This window comes from Babylonia areolata, chromosome 31 (assembly GCF_041734735.1).
Source record: "Babylonia areolata isolate BAREFJ2019XMU chromosome 31, ASM4173473v1, whole genome shotgun sequence".
NCBI classification, from domain to species: domain Eukaryota; kingdom Metazoa; phylum Mollusca; class Gastropoda; order Neogastropoda; family Buccinidae; genus Babylonia; species Babylonia areolata.
Genome location: NC_134906.1, coordinates 7075400 through 7101418, shown reverse-complemented (window position 1 = coordinate 7101418; position 26019 = coordinate 7075400). Strand labels below are relative to the sequence as shown.

Here is a 26019-nt window from a genome sequence, read left to right as displayed (position 1 = left end):
AGAGCTCCCCAGCCTCAGAGTACGAGGCGGTGCGGAACCGCTCACAGACAGAGCCTAGGCCCCTGATGGTGTATGGGGTCTCAGATTTTCAGGTAGGACGGCCTTGCGGAGCCACAGACCACGCAGCCGTTGTCTAGTTTGGAGCGGACCAAACGCCTATACAGGTGATTGGACTTTCAGTTCGGCCCCCCCCTCTGTGTGGGTCAATACAATACAATACAATACAATACAATACATCTTCATTCATCCATTTGGAAATTAATTGTGCATCCACAGGCTCGTCACTCACCCAACACAACATCTCAGCCCATATCCAAGTCCAGTACACACACACACACACACACACACACACACACACACACACACACACAACGTGACAAAGACTGAACCAAAAACAAAAACAAAAAAACCCCGAAAAGCTACATATCAAAAGCAAAATACATACAAACAAGTAATACACGACAGTAGCTTCATTTCCACACGCACCCCTATTCACCCTCCCCTACACGCACACACACACACACACACACACACACACACACACACACACACACACACACACACAGAGAGAGAGAGAGAGAGAGAGAGAGAGAGAGAGTTTATTAGGTTATAATGTTATTTCACGATAACTTGCTCCCTCTGCACTATGTCAAGAGAAGGTGGGAAGGGAGGGAGGGTATGGGGTGTCAGCTCTTTGAAAATGATATGTTTGTGGACAATGTATATAACTTGCTCCCTCTGCACTATGTCAAGAGAAGGGGGAAGGGAGGGAGGGTATGGGGTGTCAGCTCTTTGAAAATGATATGTTTGTGGACAGAATGTGTTAATTAACTGCACATTTGGTGCAAATAACTTGCTCCCTCTGCACTATGTCAAGAGAAGGGGGAAGGGAGGGAGGGTATGGGGTGTCAGCTCTTTGAAAATGATATGTTTGTGGACAGAATGTGTTAATTAACTGCACATTTGGTGCAAAGCAAGGGGATGATTGTAGTCCCGTTTTATTCTCTTTGTTCATTGGAACGATATTGTTGTTATGTCCGAAACTGTAACTGGATTACAGAATTAAATACTTTACAAAGAGCTTTTTTTTCTCTACAATTAAAGGTTGATTTTTAAAAAGCCATATAATTGAATTGAATATAATTGAATTCAGGAAGGGAGGATAACTTGCATCACGAGAAAGGTGGACTTACAATGGAGATTCAATGCCTGTTGTCAATGTAAGCTTATATAAATACTTAGGTTTATATTTCTCGACACGTTTGATTTTTTCCTTTCCTTGTAAAGATCTCGCTAGCAAGCTAAAATGCATTATTATGTATAATGAAGAAATCATAATTGTTAAACAACGATTCTGTAGCTTCGTTTGATTCACAGATTCCACCTATGGTACAATATGGAGCTGAAATATGGGGTCTCAATTCTGCCACTGTATATTGTGAAAAAAACAAAAAACAAAAAAACAACAACAACACTTGTATGCTTTAAAGAAATTGTTCGGACTGTCACTGCAAACACCTATATAATGATTTAGTGTATGGTGAAACAGCCAGATATCCTATCTTTTTGACTTTCACTGTTAAATGTATTCAATATTGGCTGAAAATAACTCAGATGGAAGATAACAGATTACCCCATAAAGTCTACAGAATGATATCAGATTCAGATGACAGAGGTAAGAGAAATTGAGTGTCTTACGTGAAAATGAAACTCTGTGAGTATGATTTTTTGGTTTCGTGTGGTGTCGGAGATATCAGTGAATTTATTCATGTATTTCGTGGAAGATTAATTGATTGTGGACGGGAAATTTGGATTCCCATATTCAGATTAACGACAGATTTGATTTGTATCGAATGTTTTGTCATATACCTTATAATATGTCAGTTTATATATCAATGAGACTTGATAGACATCTGAAAAATACTTTGACAAGGTATAGATTGGGTGTTACTGAAATATTCACCCATTAATATCGGTATCGAAAATCATGTGCCCAAAATTTGATTTGTCCAATGTGTCAACGATCTAAAGAAGACGAAGTTCACTTTGTGCTGTGTTGCCCAGTACTACGAGATCTTGGAGAACAGTTGATTCCAGTTAAATATTGTCAATAACCTTGCCTGTTTAGACTGATCATATTGATGTCATCAACAAATGAGAAGACTGTCAACGAGTTCGCTATTTATCTGTATAAAGCACTCAAAAGGAGTGTGTATGTTACATCATGAAGACTTTTGAATGCATGACTTCAGGATTTTATTGGATAGCCCCCTTCAAAGGGGCTGTGGCCTATATGAATAAACCATCTCAATCAATCAATCAATCTGTGTGTGTGTGTGTGTGTGTGTGTGTGTGTGTGTGTGTGTGTGTGTGTGTGTGTGTGTGTGTCTCACACATACACATGCTAGTGTGCACTATCACACAGAGTAAAACTGAACACACACACGCGAGCGCGCGCGCGCGCGTGGAAAACAATACCCACACTCTATCTCTCCTAGTTTACATGATTAATTTTATACCATTCGAGATCTCTGAAAACGTATGTTTGTGGATTTATGAGTGTGCATATCTGTATCTTTTACATATGCTCATCTGTATGCTTTTACGTATGCTCATCTGTATGCTTTACGTATGCTCATATGTATGCTATACGTATGCTCATCTGTATGCTCATCTGTATGCTTTACGTATGCTCATCTGTATGCTTTACGTATGCCCATTCAGCCAATTCAGCGATTTACCATGCATCTTTAAAATACTTTTGTTAAGTTGAAAGTTTCTAAATCTGATTGCAGGAGAGCCCTCCAAACGCCTTTTAAACCATATTTTTGACACAGCTTCAAACTGTACCCCGTCATTTAGACACTTAAACACAGTATTCTTTCAGTAGGTCTTCACTTTGAGGTGGCTTTGCCCCTTTATCCCTGCCAGAACCATCGCCCAGTGCAGTGCCTAGACCTTCACCCATTCCCTGGTTTTAGCAAATTTCAAAATTTTAGAATCTCCTCCCTGCTCTGTGTGTCTCTGTGTGTCGGTGTCTGTGTCTATGTGTGTCTGTGTGTGAATAATCATGATAACGTAGAAATCACTGTGCATTTCTCATGCTCACATTTCGGGACTGTGACCAGCGAGACACACAGACTGACCAGAATAGAAAACCACCAGCTGCTAAATGCCAATTGTTCAGTGAACAGGTGCGCCTGGAAGGATGGGAGAGGAAGGGTGGTGAGAGTGGGGTGTGGGAGGAGGAGGAGAGTGAGGGAGGGGGAGGGACTGTACATGTGGCGCTTTGTGACAAGCTGAGAGCTGAGAACAGCTGGTGTCCTGCACTTGATGTAATCACGAGAGACAGCAGATGACAGCGCAAGTCACACCGCGTCCTGTACTTTTAGCTTATATCACAGGTTGACATACGTTTACAGCTGGGCCAACAGCAAAGTGATAGCTGTATCATCAATAGTTTTTCAATATTATCGATAGAAGATTTTCCATTGCAAAGGGAAATCATTTACAGCTTAGTCTTTGTGAAGGACTATGACTCTCAAAATAGGAGGCACAATTGCACTGCATGGAAATCTGTAGGAAATGTTGATATAACAGCATATATATCATGATATAGATATATATATATATATATATATATGGGAAATATAGAGCAAAGGTTGACTGATATGACAGCATAAATATCAGGCAACTATACAGGGAAGGTTGGTATAAAAGCATAAATATCAGGGAAATATACAGGAAAGGTTGATATAACAGCATAAATATCAGGGAAATATACAGGAAAGGTTGGTATAACAGCATAAATATCAGGGAAATATACAGGAAAGGTTGATATAACAGCATAAATATCAGGGAAATATACAGGAAAGGTTGGTGTAGCAGCAGAAAGAACAGCACTGAAGAGAGAGAAAACAAAGGCAGTCACAGGGACAGACAGACAGACAGACAGACAGAGACAGTATCAATCAGAGACAGAGATGAGACAGACAGACAGAAAGACAGAGAAACAGAAAGACAGGAGAAAAACAGACAGGAAACAAACAAACAGAGACACTATCAGTCGCGGACAGATGGGAGATGAACAGACAATCAGACAGACACTTAGGAGACAGACACACAGACAGACAAACACAGACAAACAGACATACATACAGAGAGGAGACAGAGAGTCAGACAGACAGACAGACACTATCAACGGAGGAGGGAGGAGGGCAGACTGACCCCCGGCATGATGACTCTCTCAATGTCGGAGAAGACGGCTTCCCAAGACTCAGCATTCTCCGGGGCCGTGTCGGGAATCAGCTCACGCATGTAGCCTGGCTTCACATCCGGGAACGCTGGTCTATCCCGGATGTTCTCCATGTAGGAAGTGACGTAACGCAATAGGTCAGCACCGTGCTTTTCAAAGGATTCAGCATCCATTTTTTTGTCGCTATGGTCACAGCTGCGGCCACTGTTGATTCAGATTACGATAGTTTTCGTATAGGATTTTCTGAAACAGACCACATAAGTATTTAAACTTTTTTACCATGTCATAGTATAAGGTTGGGGTTTGAGTTTTGAGGCCCTGTGACATCACTGGGAAGAAAGAACAGCCCATTTAAGGAAAGAAAAAACTATAAGTATAACAATCATGTGGAAAGGTGATAGTACCTGTTCTTACCCCCAAGTTAAAACAAAAGGCCCTTGTGGTAGATCCTGCAATTATGTCTATTGCAAAGACCATATCAAATGCCATCGGAAGAACAAGCCACTACTTCCACTATGCCATAAATGTGAAGTGTATACTTTCAGTTTTAAAAAAATGTAAGAAATGTGCATCAAAAAAGAAGAGTGAGGACCTCAAATCTTTGATGGGTGCCAAAAATAGTTTAGGGCTTTAATGAAATGACATAATGTGGAGGCCACACTGGTAGCATAACGAACAAACACAGTGCAATTTCGAGGCTTAAATCGAGGTAAGCTAGAACAACCAGTCCTTATACTACTGCTTTCCTTCCAGTGTACAGACACAGTGTTCATGTCAGTTTTCAGCTTGTGTTTCCCATCATGAGTAGACTGTTGTAGGTATGTTATTGTCATAACTGGATGTCGTCCTTATGGTGATGTACATCTGACACTTTGTCAGTTTGATTAAAAAAAATAATTAAACACACACACACAACAACAACAACAACAGCAACAACAACAAGTGCACTAGAGGACTGTGGTATCCCAGTTAATGGTCACTGTATGCATTATTGGCATGAACAGCTGTTACCAAAACCTGTGTTTGGTTAGTTCAGTGGTTATTCATGTAGCCGTGTACCCGAGTGGTATTATATTATAAAAGGAGACGGTACAAAAGAATTACTGATTTACTGTATTAAAGGATAGAAAATATCAACGCACAGGCCAGGGGCATATAGCAGGTCAGTCACAAAAGGGTTTTTCTATTGTTTTATTTACATAGTTATGAGAACAATATTGTACATCTGGATTATAAAAAATATATTTGAATATGAATAGCATTTAAACATATTCACCCTGTACATATGCAATGCAAATGCCATTTTCTTTATATATTGAATTTTTTGTACTTTAGCTCGTAAAAACTGCACACAACTCTACAATCAACCCAACACTTAGAAGGCAGTATCATGTATCGGATTTTTTAAGTCAAAACAGCAACGTTCTCATTTGCTGAAGACATGGAATTTTATTGGATTTACAAAAGTTCTTGGTGTGTGGCAGAAGTAAAAACTTGAAATATGTCTCAGTTGCTAGGCTGTGAGTTTATTTCGCTTTAAACCTGATCTCTTGTTCACATCTACAACATTCATTTTGATAACTCAAGACATGTGAAAACGCCTTCACTCACTTCCACTTATAAGCACATTAATAAAAAACATCCAATCGATATATTTGATGATATTGATATAATTAATTTTAACAAAAATTCTAATGTTTTTAGAATGATCAAGAGAAGAAGAGATAAGAAGACCATGCAGCGATATGGTTATAACGCTGGCCGTTGCAGCAACACACACTCTGTGTACGACACAGCAAGAGGGAGGGAGAGAGCAGGCTCTAGCCAGTGACTGGCCAGGTGGAAAGTGACCAGTCATCATCTGCTGTGGCTATTTATGCAAGTTAAGCGAACTTCCATGACGCCCATGTGTGTTGCGAAGCAAATCGGCTGTAATCAGGCTAAATTTGATCAGAATTGTTTTTGTTACAAGGTCTACATCCACACACAATGCAGGTAATAACTAGTATTCTTAATGTAAAAACAGAAAGAATTAAGAAACATTATTTGAATATAATTATAAACATAGCCTACTATACTGCACATTGATTATAATAGACAGATAAGATAAGAATAAAGATGAATTGCGGAAAACCACAACCAGATAATCAGCACACACCCGCACCCCCCCCCCCCCCAACACACACACACACACACACACACACGGATAACTTGATTAAACAAGAGTAATAAACATATGTTCTCAAATAAAAGCATTTCACATATTCGCTTTTAAAAACATTGCAAATAATTATTACATCGTAATTATTAAACAAATATATTTAGAATATGAACGTTAGCATTAGACATATTCCACTGTACATTCATCCTGCATATTGCACATTATTCTTCCTATATATTGCACATTCATTATAACCAATTGTCACGTTTTAAGCTCAGTAAAACACACACACACACACACACACACACACACACACACACCCCACAATTAGAACAAGGTACAGCCTATCATGCACGGACTTTCACACGTCTCACATGAGAGTGCGCGCGCGCGCGCACACACACACACACACACACACAGTTCTCAAGAATTTAAAAGGTGGATTGAACGTGGAATAAAAGTCTTCAGAGCTCTGGATTTCAACTTAAAAGTTCTGTAGCGTCGTCCTGATGGCAACAGCTCATAATACTTTGCTAAAATATGGGTGTCGTCAGTTGCTATCTGCCTGCTTTTTTTTAACCACTCGACTTTCATACAGCTCTTGCATACTAGCTTGTTTCACTCCCACAATTTTGCTGCATACACTCATGACATCGTTCAAAACACGCTTACTCCTCACTCCCAAACTTCCATACCAGAACATAAATGTAACTGTGAGCACGCACTCGATACAACATTGATAATAACTTTGAAGAATATTTGAATTTATACCAACATTTCTAAGCTTCTGTAAACAAAAAAATTCTAGATTGACATTTCTTATGAATGGAATCAACATTTCTGTCAAAAGTCAGCTTATTGTCTAAGATGGTCCCTAAATATCTATATTCATTGACCCTCTCCACTGTTTGACCATCAATAACAAGGTTAGCTACAGGCAAGGGGTCTTTCCGAAAATCTATTAACATTTCTTTTGTTTTCAATACGTTGAGATCCAGATAGTTTTTCTCACACCAGGAACAGAACTTTTTAATTTCACTGAAATAAATAGCATCAGAGTTGGACAGATCTTCAAATCAGTGTAATGTAGGAAAACACAAATGGTATAGGTTTAAAGATGGAATTGCGACAATTCTGCCAGTATATAATACTTGTAGTTTACTGATCCGACAAAAGATATATCTAATTAAATATTGTGTGTCAGAAACACAGTTTTCAACACAGCCAAAGTCGTCAAGCAACGCTAGGTGTGGAGTGAATGTCGATAAGTGTCGCCAGTGAAAATCGGCTTTGTATCTTCTAAATACCTGATCTATTTTCATCCAAACACTATAATGGTGTGGTTTTAGTTCCCAACAGCAGTCACATACAGAATTGTAACTGTAGCATTATGTGTGACGAGAAGGACAAAATGGCGTAAGCTTAGCGTCAGTTGAAATCCTTACCCTGACGAACCAGTAAACTAAATAAAATCAAGTGTGCTTCTAATTGATTAAAGTGTGTGTGTAAGCACAACAAATATAATATTTCAGCGAACGATACAGAGACTTGATTTAATAGATGTTTCAGAGCAGTTGTTTAAAAGGGGCTTTGCAAATACAATTCGAATGGCACCGCATTCTGCACGAGTCCTTAAGACTGGCGTGTTTGTTGCGAAAAAAGCGTCTGCTATAGAGGTCGTGCGTGAAGCAGTATCTGCAGCCAGCTGAGTGCTTGGCTACATTCATATGCCTCAAGTGTTTGGGGTTTTCACGTTGGGTTAGAAAGTGTGCAATGGTTAGCTGAATATTTCAACAGACCAAATGTTTTGGGTTTTCAGTTTGGGTCAGAAAGTGCAAGTGATTAGTTGGATTCTTCTTCTGATCCAATGTTATATTGGTCTTCACTCTGGGTCAGAAAGATCGTATGCGTTTGTTAAAAGACACAATTAACTAAATGTTGTCCATGATGGTTTTCAGTGTACAATTGAGGCTAATTTGGTTCTAAATGCGTTGTCAGCCCTGTCCTGGCTCTACGGTTGACTGAACAATGAACAAGACACAATGAACACACAGACATGCATTGTGTGCCACGTACTGTCAGTGAACACACGGACATGTCATGTGTTGTGCCACATACTGTCAATGATCACACGGACATGTCATGTGTACCACATACTGTCAGTGAACACACGGGCATGTCATGTGTACCACATACTGTCAGTGAACACATGGACATGCCATGTGTGCCACATACTATCGATGAACACACGGACATGTCACGTGTGCCACATACTGTCAGTGAACACATGGACATGTCATGTGTGCCACATACTATCAATGAACACACGTGTATGTCACGTGTGCCACATACTTACAGTGACCACACGGACATGTCATGTGTTGTGCCACATACTGTCAGTGAACACATGGACATGTCATGTGTTGTGCCACATACTGTCAGTGAACACACGGACATGTCATGTGTGTCACATACTGTCAGTGAACACACGTACATGTCATGTGTGTCACATTCTGTCAGGGAACACACGGACATGTCATGTGTTGTGCCACATACTGTCAGTGAACATACGGACATGCCACGTGTGTCACATACTGTCAGTGAACACACGGACATGTCATATGTTGTGCCACATACTGTCAGTGAACACACGGACATGCCATGTGTACCACATACTGTCAGTGAACACACGGACATGTCATGTGTTGTGCCACATTCTGTCAGTGAACACACGGACATGCCACGTGTGCCACATACTATCAATGAACACACGGACATGCCATGTGTGCCACATACTGTCATTGAACACACGGACATGCCACGTGTGCCACATACCGTCAGCAAAACAGGTAAAGTGAAGGACCGCGTGAACTGAGAGAGCGGGAGAGCGGAGTGAAAAGGTGTGCACACAAAACGGAGCACTGTCATCAGCAGCAACAAGCAAACGACACCGAACTCACCTGGTGTAGTAGGCTGGGCAAGGCAGCGGATCGAGATTCAGGTGTGCCTTTTTATATCCTGATACCTCCCCCACCCTTCAAACCGCCACTCTCCCACATCTCTATCCCCCTTCCCCTACAAGCTTTCATGACCTCATTCTGGAGCCCCGTTCACCGCTCTTTATTAAATCGTCAGCAGTGAAATACCTCCCACACCAACATTGTGGCGGTCAGGTCTATAAGTTTGCTTGTTATAATGTATGTATGTATGTATGTATGTATGTGTATGGATATCTAGTAGTAGGAAATGGTGTTGTTTAGCTTTGTTCGTATGTCGTTATTTATGTTCTGATGTTTAAAAAATCATAAAAAAGGTTCATTAAAAAATAGAAAGAATTGTGACAGTCAGGTACATACACAATTTCTCCCTCATGATGTCACAAATACCGTAAAATACCACATTGGTGTGCACCCCTTTGGAACTCACTGAGACTGATGAAAAGTTGAGGAGTGCTAGAGCTGACAAGGTTTTTTTTTTTTTTTCAAGGGGAAGAAAGGACATGAAAATCAACGTGTTCACAATTCAGCACATCCCTCACCTCACAATCCACAAAGAAAAATCTCGGGACAGGAAAGAATTCTGAGGAAAGCATTTCTGTTAAGTGTTTTGAAGATTCCAAGCGCTTCTTTTGTCCACGACTGAAAAGATGCGTCTCAATGTTGATCAAAATCACTCCGAATCACTCAGCTTCATTGACGCTACCAGCTAGTTCTACCTGAGTACTAGCTGTTTCTTCATCAGTCATCATCGTCACTTCCTTTGTTTTAGTGATTTTGACAGCGGCACAAGAATATCGTCTGGAAACCATTCTTGTCTGATCTTCAGAAACACCCAGTGCTCTCTCTCTCTCTCTCTCTCTCTTTCTCTCTCTCTCATAGATATGCATGCACCCAAGGCCTGACTGAGCGGATGTGGTGTTGCCTATTATAGATTTATCCGAACGCAGTAACGCCTTGTAAAATCGAAACTGAAACTTAATTTTTTCTTCACTACCTGTTTTGCTGGTGTTTCTTTTTTTTCCCCTCCTTACGGATGGAGTGAAGAAGTCAGGTGGCGTATCTTCCAGGTAAGTCTCTGTGTGTGGAAATTTGTGAGGTTTTAGTTAAAGATTACCACCACCTGATCATGCTTCAGTGGCTGTTTCCAGCTTTGCCACAGAACGACAGGTGTTCTTTCAAAATTTATTTATTTATTTATTCAGACTTCTTGCTATAGCGCATATTCTTGAAGCTCTATGCGCTTTACAATAGCACTAAAAACATTCACTCAAACGTCCCCACACAAACATATGCATATAATTTGAAATATAGGCGAGAGAGAAAAATTAAAATAGGTCATGTCAGTTGATTAAATCAAGAAATGCAACAGGTATTTAAAAAAAAAAAAAAAGAAATTGAAAGAACACAAGCACGTATACGTATGCATATATACGTAGGCACATACATACATACATACATACCTACATACAAACACACAAAACACACAGCGTGCGCACACACACAACACACATATACACGCACACACGCGCGCGCGCGCGCACGCACTCACACATGCACCAACGAACACAAGCCGCATACCCAAACACATTACTCACGCACTCACTCAGTGACAAACACACATACACGCACCTACAGGCACAATACACACACGAACACAGATCAACAATCGAATAATGCAAACTACTGCGACATTACATATATATATATACACACACATACATACATATACACACACATATATATAATAAAATAAAATAAAAGTTCCTGCTAAGCATTTCCCTGAAGAAACACCCCGCATTACACACACAGATCAAAACTAGAAAGATGAAACAAATGTTCAGACACACACACACACACACACACACACACACACACACACACACATGACAAACAATTAAAACACACAGGCTACAACATCACATGATAAAGCAATATTCATCAAACATTTCAAGTAAAAACGTATGTACATCATTACATTTAAGAAATTAAACCTGAAAATGTAAAAATGTACGTATTGTTAAAAAACAAACAAACAAACAAACAAACAAAAAAAACAAAAAAAACAAAAAAACCTCACACCTCCGCCACGTCCACATACACTAGCACACACACACACACACACACACACACACACACACACACACACACACACACACACACACACACACAAAACTCATCAACAACAACAAAAGCACAACAGATGGACAACTGAGTAAAACAAACTACAACATTACTTCATAAAACAGTTCGTGTTAAAATCTCTCACATACATATTTATACATTAAAAAACACAACAACACACACACACACGCGCACACACACACACACACACACACACACACACACACACACACACGTACCAACTCACCCACCCGCACACCCGCAACACACAGACACAAGCTCGCGCGTGTGGACGTGCAAACACCCGCCACCACCTCTCCCCCCTCGTCCCCCCCCCGCTCCCCCTCCGCCCCCCCCCTCCCCCCACACACACAACACAACACAACACAACCACACACCTCTATTTCATTTCAATTTCATACAACATTGTATGACTGTCTGAACAGGTGTGTCTTCAGGGCAGTTTTAAACTGTGAGGGGGTTTCAGAGTAACGAGTTGTGAGTGGAAGCTGGTTCCAAACAGTTGTCGCAAAGTGAGAAAAAGATCGCTTGCCATAAGTCTTTGTTTTGATTCGAGGGACATTAAAGGTTCTATTGTCTGAAGAAGAGCGGAGTTGTCTGGCAGTGGTATAGACATGAAGGAGATCAGAAAGATAGACAGGAAAGTAGGGATCAGTGAGAGAGTTGAAGCAAAGAGTGGATGTTTTATGTTGTATTCTTGCAGAGATTGGGAGCCAGTGAAGCTGTTGGAGGAGTGGCTGTACGTGTTCGTGTTTTTTTTACTCCGAATATCAGTCGTGCTGCTGAATTTTGAACCTTTTGAAGTTTGTCTAGGAGGTACTGGGGAATGGCAGAGAGTAAGGAGTTACAGTAATCAAATTTAGACAGAACGAGAGAACAGACGAGAGTTTTGGTTGCATCAGAAGTGAGAAGATGGCGAATGCTACTGATTTTCCTGAGTTCATAGTAAGCAGAGCGACAGATGTTGGACACGTGTTTTTCCATGGACAGAGTGTCAGAAAAAGTTACCCCTAGGTTTCTTGTAGCAGATGAGAACTGAATGTTTGTGTTACCAACAGACATAGAGGAGGGAGCGGAGTCAGGTAATGGTTTGTTATGTGAGTGAATCAGGAGGACTTCAGTCTTGTCATCATTTTGTTTTAGTTTATTTACGGTCATCCAATGCTTGATGTCAGTAATGCATTCTTGAATGTTGTTGATGGTGTTATTGATCTGGTCAGGTGTACATGAGTCATATAATTGTGTGTCATCGGCAAAAGATTGACTTTGGACGTTGTGCTGAGCTGTGATGGTACCAAGTGGCTTTGTGTACAAAATGAAGAGCACGGGTCCCAAAACTGATCCCTGGGGGACTCCGCATTCCAGAAGAGAAGGTTGAGAAAGGGGTTTGTTAGTAACGACAGTCTGGGTTCTATTGGACAGATAAGATGAAAACCATTTCAGTGTTGTGTCAGAAACTCCAAATGAATGAGAAAGACGATTAACGAGGATGTTGTGATCGATTGTATCGAATGCCGCTGAGAGATCTAAGAGGGTGAGGACAGAAAGTTTACCAGTATCTACAGACAGCAGAAGGTCGTTCATAACTTCGAGTAGAGCTGTTTCAGTGCTGTGGGAAGGGCGGTAGGCAGACTGTGAGACAGGAAACAGGTTGTTGTGATGCAGATATTCAGAGAGCTGGAGGAGGACAATCTTTTCTGTGACCTTGGAAAGAAAAGAGAGATTGCTGACAGGACGATAGTTTTTGAGGGTGTTTACATCGAGAGTCGGCTTCTTGAGCAGTGGTGTTACAAGGGCTTTTTTGTAAACATCTGGGAAAGTGCCTGACTGAAGAGAGTTGTTGATGATAGAGGTCAAGGCTGGGAGGAGCGCATCAACACATTCAACCAAAAGGGATGTGGGGATTGGGTCAAGTGCACATGTTTTGGGGCTAGATTTTATAATGACTTGTTTAACTTCTTCCTCTGTGACAGGACGAAAACTGTTGAAAGACGAAGAAGGGTGGGGTTTGTCAGCAATGAGAGGATCGGGTACAGACTGACTAAATGTTTCGAGCTCATCTCTAATTGTCTTTATCTTGGTGGTGAAAAACTCAGCGAAAGCATCAGAGAGGTCATTAGGAGGAATTTTAGTTGGCAGGATGAAGTCTCTGCTCCTGCCAAGGAGACGGTTACTGGTTAAGAATAAGTTTTTGACATATGTACTGGCTTTGATCTTTGAGCTCCAGTACTCTTCTTTGGCATTCTGAACAATATCAGTGACTAACTGTTTCGCTATTAAAAAGATCTGACTGTCCACTGTCAGACCACTCTTGCGCCACTTCCTCTCAGCACGACGGCGCTCTTTCTTGGCGTCACGCAGGACGTCGCTGACAGCTGTGTACCACGGGGACGTATGGCCTGAAGGCACACGCTTCTCTGTAGCTGGAGCATGTCTGTCCAGCAGTCCGCGAAGGCCATCATCCAGCTGTTGGGCGGAGAGGTCGGGTCCAAGGTCATCCAGCATGTCCTGGACGTCAGCCTTGAAGGAGTCCCTGTCAATGGCCTTGATGTCCCGCACTGTGCGGTAGACAGGCTGCCTCTTGGGGCGGGACACATTAAGCCTGCAGAGAACAGCGGCATGGTCAGAGGAGACCATGTGGTTGACCCGGCAAGAATGGATGAGCTGATCAGCTGGTGCAGGACCCAGTCGAGGATGTGGCCGCTTCTGTAGTAGGTTGCCTCCTGCACACCCTGTGTGAAGTCGAACCTCGACACAATGTCCAGCACCTTGGAGGTAAGTGGATCGGCGGGCACGTCACAGTGCACATTGAAGTCGCCGACCACCACTGACTTCCCTCGTAGGAGGTTGCAGTAGTCGAGCAGGTCTGGCAGCTCTGTCAGAAATGTAGAGTTCAGAAGTTTGTTCTGTTTGCTTGGCGGTGGTCTGTACAGACAGAAGAAGTGGATGTGTTGGGGTGCTGTCAGTGTGAACTGAATCAGCTCACAGGAAGTGAGAGTGAAGGGGAAGGCGGAGGTGACGGTGACGGGGAGATGGTCACGGTAGAGGACAGCAAGTCCCCCACCCCGTGTTGCACGAGGGAAGGACTTCAGCTTGTAGCCTGGCGGAACTAAATCAGCACATTTGCTTTCATCGCCACTAGTTTTCAACCACGTCTCTGTTAAAAATAAAACATCCATATTCTCATCCTTGATGAAGTCCACAATCTGTGTCCGCTTAGACTTTGAGCCGACGGACTGTGTATTAAATAGGCCCACAGTCATTCTGGTGTCTTGATGCCGACCATTGATGGCGATGACGTTGCCCATTTGAGTGTGCCCGAGGTCTAGTAAGTGTGGTGGAGTTGCTTGACCATCGGTCGTGTTTGATGTTTGTGATACCCTTAATGGCCTGTATCGTGCGAGGTCATCAGCTTGGTGGTGGGCTGTAGGGCGACAGAACACATCCACGACAGTCTCAATTCCTCTGCTCTCCATACTGATGAGCGGGATGGGCTGAGGGGGGAGACCGTTTTTCACAGGGCACAGGGGAAAAAATATTAAAATGCTCAAAATGCTGGTAAAACTCATGAGTTGTGTTAGTTTAATAACTTTTTGTATGTAAACAAAATTTAACGTCTGCAGGCGCCTGTGTTCAATGACGCTTGTTTCAATGTCTGAGTGCTCGTGCACTGAAATAACAGATGTGTTTAACTCTCTCCATACGAACGGCGAAAGAGACGACGTTAACAGCGTTTCACATCAATTACCATCATCAAAATATTGCAAGCGGAAGGCTCTTATACAGAAGAGGTGAATGTTGACAAAGAATACCACAATTCTGACGACGGAAGCTAAAGGTTGGGTCATTCAGACACCCACTGGACATCTGAAGGGTCTGTGTAGAGGAGAAGAGAGGACTGGCCGTACTGAGTGAGTTAAGCACGCTCACGTGAGGAGTTCAGCAACAGTCGGTAAGGTCGTACGGCAAACGTGCCTACGAAAAACTCGTGCAGCAGACACAGAACGATAATGAAACATCTGTTGACCTTCTTGAGTGGTGTTGATATTTTGTTCCCTTCTTCGACAATAGTAATAAGTAAAAACAGTAATTGTGGACAATCTACCAACCTTCTGTCACAACGAAAAACACTTTCACATCCACACACCGTCCAACAACATCTGTGTCGAAGTTTTCCGAAATCGATGCACTATAACAGCTGTAATTTAAACAACAAACAAGAGCACAATTCTCACACGTCCGCCCGGAAGTAAACAGAAACAGTTCACTGAGTCGTTCTGTGTGTCACCTGGAGTGAGGTGGGGGGGGGGGGGGGGGGACTGGTTAACTGAGTCGTTCTGTGTGTCACCTGGAGTGAGGTGGGGGGGGGGGGACTGGTTCACTGAGTCGTTCTGTGTGTCACCTGGAGTGAGGTGGGGGGACTGCTTCACTGAGTCGTTCTGTTTGTCACCTGGAGTGAGGTGGGGGGGGGGGGACTGCTTCACTGAGTCGTTCTGTGTGTCACCTGGAGTGAGGTGGGGGGGGGGACTGCTTCACTGAGTCGTTCTCTGTGTCACCTGGAGTGAGGTGGGGGGGGGGGGGACTGCTTCACTGAGCCGTTCTGTGTGTCACCTGGAGTGAGGTGGGGGGGGGGGGACTGCTTCACTGAGCCGTTCTGTGTGTCACCTGGAGTGAGGTGGGGGGGGGGGGGGGACTGCTTCACTGAGTCGTTCTCTGTGTCACCTGGAGTGAGGGGGGGGGGGGGGGACTGCTTCACTGAGCCGTTCTGTGTGTCTCCTGGAGTGAGGGGGGGGGGGGGGACTGCTTCACTGAGTCGTTCTGTGTGTCACCTGGAGTGAGGGGGGCGGGGGCGGGGGGACTGCTTCACTGAGTCGTTCTGTGTGTCACCTGGAGTGAGGGGGGCGGGGGCGGGGGGACTGCTTCACTGAGTCGTTCTGTGTGTCACCTGGAGTGAGGTGGGGGGGGGGGGGGGCGGGGGGGGGGGGGGACTGGTTCACTGAGTCGTTCTGTGTGTGTCACCTGGAGTGAGGTGGGGGGCTGCTTCACTGAGTGGTTCTGTGTGTCACCTGGAGTGAGGTGGGGGACTGCTTCACTGAGTCGTTCTGTGTGTCACCTGAAGTGAGGTGGGGGGGGGGGGGGGACTGCTTCACTGAGTCGTTCTGTGTGTCACCTGGAGTGAGGTGTGTGTGTGGGGGTGGGTGGGGGGGGGGACTGGTTCACTGAGTCGTTCTGTGTGTCACCTGGAGTGAGGTGTGTGTGTGTGTGGGGGGGGGGGGACTGCTTCACTGAGTCGTTCTGTGTGTCACCTGGAGTGAGGTGGGGGGGGGGGGACTGCTTCACTGAGTCGTTCTGTGTGTCACCTGGAGTGAGGTGGGGGACTGCTTCACTGAGTCGTTCTGTGTGTCACCTGAAGTGAGGTGGGAGACCGTGGCATTTCTGATGGGTGCATGGGGAGTACGTCCTGTAGCAGCTGTTCCTGGCATTGTCGGGAAAGCTGTTTTATTTTCACGGACAGAGCTTCTCTTCTTCACACTGTTCTAAGTGAGGCCATTCAGGTTCTGTTTCGTGGGGCGGTCCGGTTAACGCTAGTACTTTTTCCGCCTGTACCATGATTTTGGCTTCTAGCCGCTGGTTGAGAGGTTGGATGCCCCCAAGCTTTTCGGTTTCCTTGATCGGCGTTGACGTCATTACACCAGTGATTATGCGCAGCGCCTGGTTCTGGACTTTGTCAAGCACTTGCTGGTTTGTCTTTGCAGTTGTTGTCCATGCTGTGGCGCTGTGTTCGAGATGGTGTCTGACTGTTCCCTGGTTTACTGTTTTCGGCATCCTCTTATTTGCATTCCAGGTGGCACCTGCTAGTTTGCACAGAATTACCAGCCTGCGCCTGTCACGTGCCTCTGCCTTGGTGATGTGTGGTTTCCCGGTCAGCCGTCTGTCAAAGATTACTCCTATGAAGGTTGCTTCATCATCCTCTTTCAGCGGCGTTTCGCCAATGGCGTTGATGCCTGCTTTCTGTTCTGGTGACAAGGTGAAGATGGTGGTGAAGGACTTGTTAACAGCAGCACATTATTCTTCAGCCCAGCGATAGGTGGCCGTGGTCGTATGCTCCTCCTTGCACCACATCACTAGGTCGTCAGTACACAGTGCAGCCTGGATTCCCTTTGGCAGTTCTGACACCAGGTCATTGATGGCAAACAAGAACAGTGTCGGTGAGATAACTCTGCCTTGTGGAACACCATGTCGCGGCAGAAACTTTCAACTGTGGACTTTTTATCGAGAGAGAATCTTGCCCTGTGGTTATAGAGGCAGGATATGATCCACTGAAACATGTTACTGGAAACACCATCCCTCAGCAGTTTGAAAATCAGGCCCTACATTCAGACTTTATCAAAAGCCTTCTAAAGATCAATGCAGGCATCGAAGATCAGCTTCTGCTCCTGGCAAGTATCTCATTTTCTTGGGTCAGGAAGCTGACCTGGTCTTCTGTGCTGTGGAACTGCCGGAAACCAGCTTGTTCTGAGGTGAGAATGTCTGCCGATTCCAGGTACCATTGGAGGCACCCATTAATGATTCTTTCCATATCTTCTCCTCGCAGCTGGTCAGGCTGATCGGGCGGCAGCGCCCACACACACACATGCATACACGCACGCACACACACACACACACACACACATTTATGCGCGCACATGCACGCGACAATTAATATGAACATCAGAAAAAAATCTCAATTATACATGTTCTTATCCCATTTGTTTAAAAGTGATGCATGTCTGTGCATATTAAAAATGTTGCAATGAATTTTGGGATGTGCATTGCTTGTCTATGTGAACTGAAAAGCTCCACTTCGTGTCTTTGTTTCTTAAAGTGGACTGTGGAAACAATTCATTATAATCTGTTTTGAATACGGAATAGAATAGAATATGTCTTTATTACCAAGTGTACCGGGGTCACCGCACTGCACACACACACACACACACACACGTTTGAACAGAGGCTGCATATTACATGTGGATGGGGCTGATGACTAGATATTCAGGTAGATGGTTGTTGGTTGCACAAACCTATTTATCACACTGGATTTGTTCGAGAAACAAGGCATTGACTGCTTTGGGGAAAAAGCTATTGTTTTTCCGCGTCCTTATACTTCTGTACCGTCGACCAGAGGGAAGCATCTCGAAAATCCCAAAAGCTAGATGTGATTCGTCCTGGCTGATTGATTTAGCTTCTTTGACTGAGTAGCCGCTTATGTCTTCTAGAGAAGGTAGATCAGCTCCGGTAATCTTGGTGGCAGTTTTTACGATTCTGTTAAGGGCTGCAACTTCTGCCTTGGAAATGTTTCCGTACCAAACAGTAATAGCATAGGTTAGCACACTTTAAATGACTGTTCGGTAGAAATCAACCATGATTTTGTTTTTTTAATTCCGAACTGACTTTTCAGTTGAGGCGCCGAAGAAAGTACATGTGCTGTTGTTCTTTCTTAACAATTTTCACCAGGTATTTTTCCCTGATTAACTGATACATTGGACATACTAACAGAAAATGGTGTTCGTCTTCTTCAGCGTTGCAGAAAGGGCAGGAGTTTGATCTTACTGTGTATCTTTTGTGCAAATTTATATCACTTATGCCTAGCCTGAATCTAGCAAAGACAGTACGAAACTTAACAATGGTTATGTCTGAAATGTACTTTTCTGGTTGCAACAATGACTTAAAACAGCGATATGTAGAGTAAAAAAGTGAAACATGGCTAGATTAAAGTTTTGTCCCTTTGTCTAATTGTGATGAACCAGAACTGCTGAACTTGTTTAGTGTTTTCACTTTATTAGAAAAATTGAAATGTTAGAAAAATTGAAATAGTGTGGGAATTTGACTTGATCATAAAAAATAGAAAAGATAACAAGGAAAGCAAACATTTTTTTTTTCTTCTGTTCAAAGAAATTATAAAACGAAGTAAACATTGTTTGGTAATGTGTCGCACTGCACTGTACAACTATGCATTAATTGGTGCACACAACAAATTACAGTCAGGCATTTCTGGAAGGATGGTGATAACAGATATCAATTCCACTCAGTCATTTCAGGAAGTATGGTGATATCAATTACAGTCAGTCATTTCAGGAAGTATGGTGACATCAATTACAGTCAGTCATTTCAGGAAGTATGGTGACATCAATTACAGTCAGTCATTTCAGGAAGTATGGTGATATCAATTCCACTCAGTCATTTCAGGAAGTACGGTGATATCAATTCCACTCAGTCATTTCAGGAAGTACAGTGATATCAATTCCACTCAGTCATTTCAGGAAGTATGGTGATATCAATTCCACTCAGTCATTTCAGGAAGTATGGTGACATCAATTACAGTCAGTCATTTCAGGAAGTATGGTGACATCAATTATAGTCAGTCATTTCAGGAAGTATGGTGACATCAATTACAGTCAGTCATTTCAGGAAGTATGGTGACATCAATTATAGTCAGTCATTTCAGGAAGTATGGTGATATCAATTACAGTCAGTCATTTCAGGAGGTATGGTGATATCAATTACAGTCAGTCATTTCAGGAAGTATGGTGATATCAATTACAGTCAGTCATTTCAGGAAGGATGGTGACATCAACTACAGTCAGTCATTTCAGGATGGTGATATCAATTCCACTCAGTCATTTCAGGAAGTATGGTGACATCAATTACAGTCAGTCATTTCAGGAAGTACGGTGATATCAATTATAGTCAGTCATTTCAGGAAGTATGGTGACATCAATTATAGTCAGTCATTTCAGGAAGTATGGTGATATCAATTACAGTCAGTCATTTCAGTAAGTACGGTGATATCAATTATAGTCAGTCATTTCAGGAAGTATGATGATATCAATTGCAGTCAGTCATTTCAGGAAGTACGGTGGTATCAATTATAGTCAGTCATTTCAGGAAGTATGGTGACATCAATTATAGTCAGTCATTTCAGGAAGTACGGTGATATCAATTATAGTCAGTCATTTCAGGAAGTATGGTGACATCAATTATAGTCAGTCATTTCAGGAAGTATGGTGATATCAATTACAGTCAGTCATTTCAGTAAGTACGGTGATATCAATTATAGTCAGTCATTTCAGGAAGTATGATGATATCAATTGCAGTCAGTCATTTCAGGAAGTACGGTGGTATCAATTATAGTCAGTCATTTCAGGAAGTATGGTGACATCAATTATAGTCAGTCATTTCAGGAAGTATGATGATATCAATTACAGTCAGTCATTTCAGGAAGTACGGTGATATCAATTATAGTCAGTCATTTCAGGAAGTACGGTGATATCAATTATAGTCAGTCATTTCAGGAAGTACGGTGATATCAATTATAGTCAGTCATTTCAGGAAGTATGGTGACATCAATTATAGTCAGTCATTTCAGGAAGTATGGTGATATCAATTACAGTCAGTCATTTCAGGAAGTACGGTGATATCAATTATAGTCAGTCATTTCAGGAAGTACGGTGATATCAATTACAGTCAGTCATTTCAGGAAGTATGGTGACATCAATTACAGTCAGTCATTTCAGGAAGGATGGTGATATCAATTACAGTCAGTCATTTCAGGAAGGATGGTGATATCAATTCCACTCAGTCATTTCAGGAAGTATGGTGATATCAATTACAGTCAGTCATTTCAGGAAGTATGGTGACATCAATTACAGTCAGTCATTTCAGGAAGTACGGTGATATCAATTACAGTCAGTCATTTCAGGAAGTATGGTGATATCAATTACAGTCAGTCATTTCAGGAAGTATGGTGACATCAACTACAGTAAGTCATTTAAGGAGGTATGGTGACATCAATTACAGTCAGTCATTTCAGGAAGTATGGTGACATCAATTACAGTCAGTCATTTCAGGAAGTACGGTGATATCAATTATAGTCAGTCATTTCAGGAAGTATGGTGACATCAATTACAGTCAGTCATTTCAGGAAGTACGGTGATATCAATTATAGTCAGTCATTTCAGTAAGTACGGTGATATCAATTATAGTCAGTCATTTCAGGAAGTATGGTGACATCAATTACAGTCAGTCATTTCAGGAAGTACGGTGATATCAATTATAGTCAGTCATTTCAGGAAGTATGGTGACATCAATTACAGTCAGTCATTTCAGGAAGGATGGTGACATCAATTATAGTCAGTCATTTCAGGAAGGATGGTGACATCAATTATAGTCAGTCATTTCAGGAAGTATGGTGACATCAATTACAGTCAGTCATTTCAGGAAGGATGGTGATATCAATTACAGTCAGTCATTTCAGGAAGTCATTTCAGGAGGTATGGTAATATAAATTACTGTCTGAAGTAGGAATCTGTATTGATGTTTCTCTCTTCATGTCTCTCTCTCTCTCACATGTACACACACACACACAAAGATGAAAATTCATTTATTTGCCAGCAGATATTGAAGAAAATGTATTGAAATACAACACCAACACCGATAGTAATACTAATAATAACAGCAGTAGCAGTGATAACAATCATAGTAATAACAGCAGTAGTAACAGTAGCAACAGTTGGAAGATGGACAAGATGATGATTTTCCAATTCTGCCCAAACGAAAGTCAGGGTAAAAAAGTATTTAAAAAAAAGACCTCTCAAAATCATTTCTTGTGCTTACTTCTCAGTCACCTCTGTTCCTCCAGCTGAAAGCAGGAACTGACAGCAGGGCGACATGTACTGGTACACTCATTCACAACGAAAGGAATTATTTATTATTTATTGTTGATTTGAGTCCAGACCACCACACAGAGCCATATCAGGACTGTCAAACCATACAAATGATTAACTGCATCAACACAAAACTGCCACATCTTTAAAAAAAAAAAAAAAAAAAAAAAAAAAAAAAAAAAAAGTCCCCGGACACACGATCCTAACCATTTAACTCCCCAGTCCTTAGGACAAGAAAGACCAGGCCATGCTGAGAACGACAGGCCTTCTGCTCAATCTATCATCCCCAGATTATAAGAAATTGGAAAAAAAAAAGAAGAAAAAGAAAAAAAACCCAAACTTCAAAGCCAAACAAAATAATACATGAAAGGGAAAGGAAGAAAGTCAATAATCAAAAGAACACTTTTTGTAAAGACTGTTTCGACAGACATTCCTCATTTCATCTTGGAAGAACTCAGCAGGATTTCTCACTCACAAGAGAAATAGGAACTGAAAATCTGCAGGGGGCTGGTCAATTCAAAGACAGAAGAGTGAAGAGCTAATCAAGGGGGAAAACTCCTTTTGTTCCTTTCTTGTTTTTCAGCTCGCGTTACAAGACTCTGTAAGTTAAAGGTTAAAGATCCAACAGCTAATCTAAATTCGGCCATGGGGGGCGGGGGGGGGGGGGGGGGGGGGGGGGGGTGAACCCACATCCACTGTGTCCAGGGTTCAGCACAGGAAGGCTGGGCCCCATCCTCTCCTTCCTGTTTCAACTTTCCCCCAACCAGACACGTACCATCCACACCTGGGTGGGAGGGGGGGGGGGGGGGGGGGGGGGAGGAAAACTGGAGTACAGTGCCTTCCCCATCAACACAACACTTAGCCCAAAAAGGATTATAATTATCACAATCATAATAATGATAATGATGATAATAATAATGATACTAATAATGATGATGATGATGATGAAGAAGAAGAAGAAGAAGAAGAAGATGACGATGATGATGATGATGATAATAATAATAATAATAATAATAATAATAGCAATGTTATCATCATCATCATCATCAAAAACAACTACTACTGATGCTGTAATAGGAGAAAAAAAAAAAAAAAAAATTCTACTGCCACTACTGCAACAACTTACAACACACCAATCAAGCAGTACCAATAACATAAGCAAGCATAAAAACCTTTTCTTCTTCTTTTTTTGGTTTTGCTGATGTTGTTGTTGTTGAGCCAAAGGGGGTCGGGGGTGTGGGGGGGACGAGGGAGGGGGGGGGGGGATACATCAGGAACAACTGATTAACTCAAAACACCAGCGACACTTCCATCATGATATGCAAAAGATGAGATATGCACAGGTCTTAACAATTTACACTTTTTGGAAAAGTATGGAATTTTAATTTAAAAAAATTTTTTTTTAATGCTTTATTTTTTCCAATGCTCTGTATCTTTCCCCACCACACGCACACACACACATGCACGCACACACACACATATGCGCACACACGCGCACACACACATACACACACACCATTTTTCACCCTCTGCCCAATACCGTTCCCTCCACCACGCCCCGCCCTCCACCACCCCCGCACCCCCCCCCCCTTTTTTTTTTCCGTCTAATATCACTTAAAGTGGAAGACGTTAAACTGAAGACTACTACTACTACTACTACTACAATTTACACATAATCATTCTATCAGAGGGAAACAGAAAGAGGACAGGTGTCCCCCAAGGAAGAAAAGTTTGAGAGGGATTGCGAAAGAGACGCACAGAGAGGTAGAAACAGAGAGAGAGAGAACACTGAAAGGTTTAACCCTTTCACCACCAAGCTCGCTTTTATGCACAGGCGTGGTAGAGGACCCATGTCACTGAAAGGTGACCCATTCACTGGTCTGTTATCCATGAACCTACTGCTCTTAATGTTCGGTGCTAGGATAGGCCATATTTTCTATACATCGCAAGGGGGAATCCCCAGCTATTGTTAGCCATTGTCTTTTCTGTGTTTATACCACAAGGGAATTCTGTACTATAAAGTGACCGGCGGTGAAAGGGTTAATGTCATTACATATACAGCTCTAGTGACAGCTGTCTAGTGACAGCTCTAGTGGGGGTACAAATCAAAACAATAATGATGGAAATAACAAAACAAACTAAAACAGAAAAGAAACATATTGGAAATCAAATAAACTAACGCTCGACCATCCATTTTTTCAAGTTCATGAAAACAAAAGCACTTTTTTTCTATCAATGTAATCAAGCTATTGAAACGAATTACTCTTCTTTTGAATATTATAGGCTTCAGCAATGTACTTCACCAGTGATCTTACTGTATCGTCATTTTCAACACACTCATGATATCGTTACTCCTTGCGGCATTTGTTTTGAAAACAGCACATATTTCACAAATATTATCATAGTTATGACTTGCAGTTAAATAACAAATGCATTTCATCTTCTCTTTGAAACCCACACACTGGACAAGGGGAGAGTGTGGGTGGTTCAGTGTAAAACCACCTAACCATGTAAAGTTACACAGCAGCTTGAGCCGACAAGTGTTTTGCTTGATTATAGGGCCCCTAACCATGTATAGTTACACAGCAGCTTGTGTCGACAAGTGTTTTGCTTGATTATAGGGCCCCTAACCATGTATAGTTACACAGCAGCTTGAGTTGACAAGTGCTTTGCTTGATTATAGGGCCCCTAACCATGTATAGTTACACAGCGGCTTGAGTCAACAAGTGTTTTGCTTGATTATAGGGCCCCTAACCATGTATAGTTACACAGCGGCTTGAGTCGACAAGTGTTTTGTTTGATTACAGGGCCCCTAACCATGTAAAGTTACACAGTGGCTTGAGTCGACAAGTGTTTTGTTTGATTACAGGGCCCCTAACCATGTATAGTTACACAGCGGCTTGAATCGACAAGTGTTTTGTTTGATTATAGGGCCCCTAACCATGTATAGTTACACAGCGGCTTGAGTCAACAAGTGTTGCTTGATTATAGAGCCCCTAACCATGTATAGTTACACAGCGGCTTGAGTCGACAAGTGTTGGTTTGATTATAGGGCCCCTAACCATGTATAGTTACACAGCGGCTTGAGTCGACAAGTGTTTTGCTTCACTATAGGACCTCTAACCATGTATAGTTACACAGCGGCTTGAGTCGACAAGTGTTGGTTTGTTTGATTTTAGGGCCCCTAACCATGTAAAGTTACACAGTGGCTTGAGTCGACAAGGTTTTTGTTTGATTATAGGGCCCCAAACCATGTAAAGTTACATAGCGGCTTGAGTCGACAAGTGTTTTGTTTGATTATAGGGCCCCAAACCATGTAAAGTTACATAGCGGCTTGAGTCCACAAGTGTTGGTTTGTGTTCATTGCATTGGTCATTCCCCATTGGTTTTAAGCCCAACTCTTGGCGAAAAACCGTGGGTGAATTACATGCTGCATGTGATTTCTCATATACCAGCACTGCAAAGCGCATGAAAAGCCTTGTTTGAATAGGTCCCAGAACTGATGATACCAGTACAGGAATTGACCCAATTCTGTTCAAAACCACTAAGCATCAGTTCCCAGGAATAGTGATAATTGCCATTTTTGTCTGGGATGACATATCACATGCTGCCTCTTCCCTAAGCCCAAGCACATTTATGTACGCTGTCGATAATTAATGAAGAAAGATCACATGTAATCTGCTGCCTCTTCCCTAAGCCCAAGCACATAATTATATGTACACTGTTGATAATTAACGAAGAAAGATTATATACAACAAA

The 26019-nt window shown here is 42.3% G+C and overlaps 1 protein-coding gene across 1 annotated transcript in view; it reads right to left on the bottom strand.

Annotated features, from left to right (window-relative positions):
* The window catches only part of LOC143275962 (aromatic-L-amino-acid decarboxylase-like), a 31265-nt gene extending 15483 nt beyond the window's left edge, over positions 1-15782 (bottom strand). Inside the window, exons 1-2 of the mRNA XM_076580317.1 lie at positions 15667-15782; positions 4228-4498 (exon numbers count right to left, since the gene is read on the bottom strand). Coding sequence (XP_076436432.1) covers positions 4228-4428 — 201 coding nt within the window. The 5' untranslated portion in view covers positions 4429-4498; positions 15667-15782. The remainder of the gene's footprint in view (positions 1-4227; positions 4499-15666) is intronic.
* Between the last annotated feature and the right edge of the window lie 10237 nt (positions 15783-26019).